The sequence below is a fragment of the Poromitra crassiceps genome (genome assembly GCF_964638095.1).
Source record: "Poromitra crassiceps genome assembly, chromosome: 2".
Taxonomy (NCBI): domain Eukaryota; kingdom Metazoa; phylum Chordata; class Actinopteri; order Beryciformes; family Melamphaidae; genus Poromitra; species Poromitra crassiceps.
The window spans coordinates 78,912,052-78,917,051 of NC_139624.1; the positions used below are offsets into that span (position 1 = coordinate 78,912,052).

Consider the following 5,000-nt stretch of genomic DNA (forward strand, 5'->3'; position numbering starts at 1 on the left):
AACACAAACGCACACCTGGACCACAAACACACAGATATAGATGCAAACATGGGTAATTGAATACGCGGATATACACACACATTTTCAACCCCTTATTTTGTCCAGGATGCTACCACCACCGACACCATCTGAAGTCAATCAGTTCCACACATAATGGTGTAATTACAACACACACACACACACACACACACACACACACACGCATGCATGCACACACACACACACACACACACACACACACACACACACACACACACACACACACCAACACATGTGCACAGTGAAGTTTGTAGATAAGGGAGTATTTTCCCGGATGAAGGTTAATTGTGCTGTGCTGGTTCACTTAGGTGTGTGTATTTCGTGCAGTATTTGTGTGTGCAGTTGGTGTGGCGCCTTTGCTCGACTGCCTGTGTGTGTGTGTGTGTGTATGTGTATTTAGATCCTCGGAGCGCACCAGTGGCACCGCAAAACGGCTGAGATCAATGTGTGGGTGACCACCACCGTTAAAGTGTATCAATAATGTTCCCCTATTCTCTTTGCCGGGCTATTGTCACAGGGCAGTTTCAAAGTCCAAGCCTGGCCGCAATTAAGACTTAATTATAAATCAATGTAAGGAGTCATTTGAATATCGATCGCGCCTTTCTCTTCAAATTGTGAACATATTCCCCCGCCCTGTCCACGCTTTCTCTCCCTGTTTTTCTAACAACTTTGTTTAAGGAAGAATCAATACTAGCTTTTACGATGGTGGGACAAGTGCTCTGGCATCATCGGAGGCAACACAACACAACAGGATATCTTGACGGGAGGCCCGCAGCGCGCTCGCCTGGGAGGTGGTCGCACGGTTAAAAAAAAAAAAACATCACCGCCACTCCAAATCTGACGCCTCCTCAAATCCGGCTATAAGGACACTCGGTGGCTTTCAAAGGCTCGTCTCATTTCGTGAGTTTTCTCGGGTGACATTTGTTGTCACGATGCCGACCAACCGCGCATTTCCACTAAAATTTCACGGCTGACATTTCCGTGCGTTGATGTGACAGAAAGCAGAATGATAGCAATTGAAGCCGGTAAGCCACAGCTCATTTGATTAAATTCGTCTATCTTTGTGCTGTTTTGATTGTCTCCGTTGGGCCATGTTGAGGGGCTGCGAGCCAGAGAGCGTGGCGTGGCGTGTCAGGGCCACAGAGTCTAATGCAGGGAAACATGCAGCTTTGTGTTTTCTGACGGCTAGCAGAGATAAGGCAGAGATATGGCTCAGCACTGGCTCCATGCTAACACAGACCCCACTGGGGGGGAGAGAGGGGGGGAGAGAGAGAGGGGGGAGGAGAGAGAGAGAGAGGGGGGCAAGAGAGAGAGAGGGGGGGGGAGAGAGAGAGAGAGGGGGGGAAGAGAGAGAGAGAGGGGGGCAAGAGAGAGAGAGTGGGGGGGGGGGGGGGAGAGAGAGAGGGGGGGGGAGAGAGAGAGGGGGGGGGGAGAGAGGGATCAGAAAGTGAAGGAAGGAAAGGGAGGGGAGGAGGTAGCGAGAAAAAGGGAATATTGTCAATCCTCTAAGTGTCTGGCGGTTTCTCTCTTTCTTTCTCTCTCTCTTGCACTCACTCTCTCTCTCCCCTCCCTCTCTCTCTCTCCCTCTCAGTAATCTGATTTATTGGAAGCATATGTGTGCTGCTCAGTCTTTGTCTGCTTGTATCAGGGCCGGTGGGGGCCCATATGACATTGTTTAGCCAGTAATGAAATGGACATTTTTTGCATGTTTTTGAGAGAGTCGGAGGAAAGCCAACACTCCTTATTTGTAACCGTCTGCAAATACCATCTCCGGGGCAGTTGCCTCAGGACCGTGTGTGTTTGTGTGTGCGTGTGTGTGGTGTGCGTGTGTGTGTGTGTGTGTGTGTGTGTGTGTGTGTGTGTGTCTGTTGCGTGTTGCATGTTGCGTGTGAATAATATTGTTGGTGGAGATGGTTCCAAGCAACGCTAATGAATATTTTGGGCTTGGAGATATTTCTCTTCTTCTTCCGTGACTCTTTTCTCCTCAGCCTCGACAAACAACAAGACCCTGCTGCACACCAGAGAAAGACATGTCACATGACGTGTCACATGGACTTATTGTTAGTATATGAAATTGCTATGTGCTAACGGCAGCTATATGCAGTGCACCGGACATGAACAAAAACCACCCTCGATCAGGAATGTAGTCACATAGCAGTCATCTAGCCATTAGAAACCCAATATGAGTTGACTGGAATGAATGTCAAACTGAAAAATTAATGAGTTACATTGGCGATTCTAGCCATAATTTCTGTATGTAATACATTCAAAAATGCTGATATACTGGCCTATGCTTATTTATTGAATGCAACATGTATACCAAATGATTAAATAACTAGATACTGCTTATTTTGCAGTTTAGTTTTTCAGTAAATACTGTATTATGAAAATTCATATTTTGTATGTTTCTTTATAAGTGAAGGCCGATGCTGAAGGAAAAACTCCCAGCTCACATTTATAATGTGCTGCAGCACACTATTCTATTTTTAATACATCCAATAAAATCACAAAATATTTTTAATTAATTTATAACTGTGTTTTTTTTTTAATCTGGCCTCACTATATTTAAGATTTTCTTTGATTTCCGTCCAGGATTACAGTCTTGTTTTTGGTGCCTGAAAACTGATGTTTTTTTATGCAGCTAAAAACAGGACAGTAGCCCAATAGGATAAAGATCTGTTCAAGCATTATCCATTTGGCCACTGCCCGTCACAGGCCTATTTTAAGCACACGCGCGCACGCACACACACGCACACGCACACATGCGCACACACACACACACACCCATGCGCACACACACACACACACACACACACACACACATACACACACACACACACACACACACACACACACACACAGCGATTCTCTTAAACCACAGCAGCCATTTTATTAGATTGTCTGTTTTCAGGCCTTGTATTAGTTCCTGGAAAATAAAGAAAAAACCTGAATACATGAGAAGGCGCAGTGGGCTCAATTGGAAGCCATATCTGTCTTGCTGGTATCTGTGTTTACATGTAGCCACAGCCGGACAGACAGAGCAGAGGGATAACTCCTGCATGTATGGAGTTAGAGGTAGACCGATCAATCGGCCGGCCGATAAATCGGCGCCGATTCTTGGCATTTTTTATTAATCGGCATCACGCTCACAAGGGCGATTATTATGGCAGGGTAAAAACAAGTAGCGTGACAATTTATACTCGATGTTCACGATTACTACATGCATAGACATCGGCCCACGCAAACAGATGCAGGATTAGTCCCGCATTATAAATTCAAAATATGCGGGAATTCCCGAAAATATGTGCGATTCCCAGAATCCCACTCCGAATTTCAGGCCCACACTCTTTTGTAATAATATTGAGAGAGTTTGGGAGACGATTTGTCTCCTAAACACCCAAACCCTCTCATTTAATAGAATAATACAGTTGAATGAGGTGCTCTCACTTACAGTAAATAGCCTAGCAGTCACTTCTGAATGTATTTTGTATTTTTCTATTTTATTAATAAAATAAAATAAATCTAAAGCATGTTACTGGCTAAGATAACCATCTTATATTAGATGTATTTGTTATATGAGATTCTCAATGTGCATGAATGGATAATGGAATTAATTATAGGCTACTTGTTTTTTTTACCCAAATACTCTCATTCATTATTATATTTAAATAATCGTATTTTATCGAATGCACAAAAATAAATTATATATATATATATATATTATATATCGGCCACCCTGCTCTCTAATTATCGCATCGGCATCAGCCACTGAAAAACCCATATCGGTCGACCTCTAGTGGAGCAGATATAGCTAGATATATGGATGGATGGCTGGGTAGAGAGATGTAAGAAGAGATGGATAGATAGATAGATAGATAGATAGATAGATAGATAGATAGATAGATAGATAGATAGATTAGACAGACAGACAGACAGACAGACAGACACACACACACACACACAAACACACAGACAGACAGACAGACAGGTGGATAGATGAATGGATGGATATATAGACAGATTGATGCAGGCAGGGAGATCTTGTTGAGCTGATAGAGTTGAGCAGGTATGCCGAGAAACAGCTGCTTTCTTCATTAGGTTCATCTATTGATCTCAGACCCTCGCTGTGCATGTGTGTGTGTGTGTGTGTGTGTGTGTGTGTGTGTGTGTGTGTGTGTGTGTTGTGTGTTTGTGTGTTTGTGAGGGAGAGAGAGAGAGGGGGAGAGACAGCAGACTCTGTAGATAAGTGCTGGTAACAGAACAGAATGAATTCTTATCACAGAGATGGGAAGGCCATTAACCTCAGCTCCTAGTTCTCTCTCTCTCTCTGCTCTGACTCTGTCTCTCTGTCTGTCTCCTCCCCCCCCCCCACTCTCTCGCTCTCTCTCTCTCTCTGCTCTGACTCTGTCTCTCTGTCTGTCTCCCCCCCCCCCACTCTCTCGCTCTCTCTCTCTCCCCCCCTCTTTCGTCCGGTCTGGACCTGACAGGGTCACGTTGGCGAGCGTGTGTGATATTTCCACCGGGTGTGTGTCTCTGACTGTGTGTGTGTGTGTGTGTGTGTGTGTGTGTGTGTGTGTGTGTGTGTGTGTGTGTGTGTGTGTGTGTGTGTGTGTGTGTGTGTGTGTGTGTGTGTGTGTGTGTGTGTGTGTGTGTGTGTGTGTGTGTGTGTGTTTTGCGGCTGCCGCTGTGCGGACTGCCCTGTCGGCCAGATGTTTATAATCAGGGGCTAGATAAATATTGGAGGGAGAATCATAAAAGAGCAGGAAAAACAGAGAGGCAGAGAGAGAGATGAGGGAGAGAGAGATGAGAGAGAGAGAGATGAGGGAGAGAGAGATGAGAGAGAGAGAGAGCGGAGGGAGAGAGAGATGAGGGAGAGAGAGAGAAGGATGTGGGAGAGAGAGAGATGAGAGAGAGAGATGGGGGAGAGAGAGAGAAAGATGGGGGAGAGAGAGAGAGATGAG

General features: G+C 45.2%; 1 protein-coding gene across 1 annotated transcript in view; it reads left to right on the plus strand.

Annotated features, from left to right (window-relative positions):
• Positions 1-48: 48 nt before the first annotated feature.
• zfhx4 (zinc finger homeobox 4) overlaps positions 49-5,000 on the plus strand; it is a gene marked incomplete at both ends in the record, with an annotated part of 42,789 nt that continues 37,837 nt past the window's right edge. The window contains one exon of the mRNA XM_083663107.1: positions 49-52. Within this exon, the coding sequence (XP_083519233.1) occupies positions 49-52 (4 nt within the window). The remainder of the gene's footprint in view (positions 53-5,000) is intronic.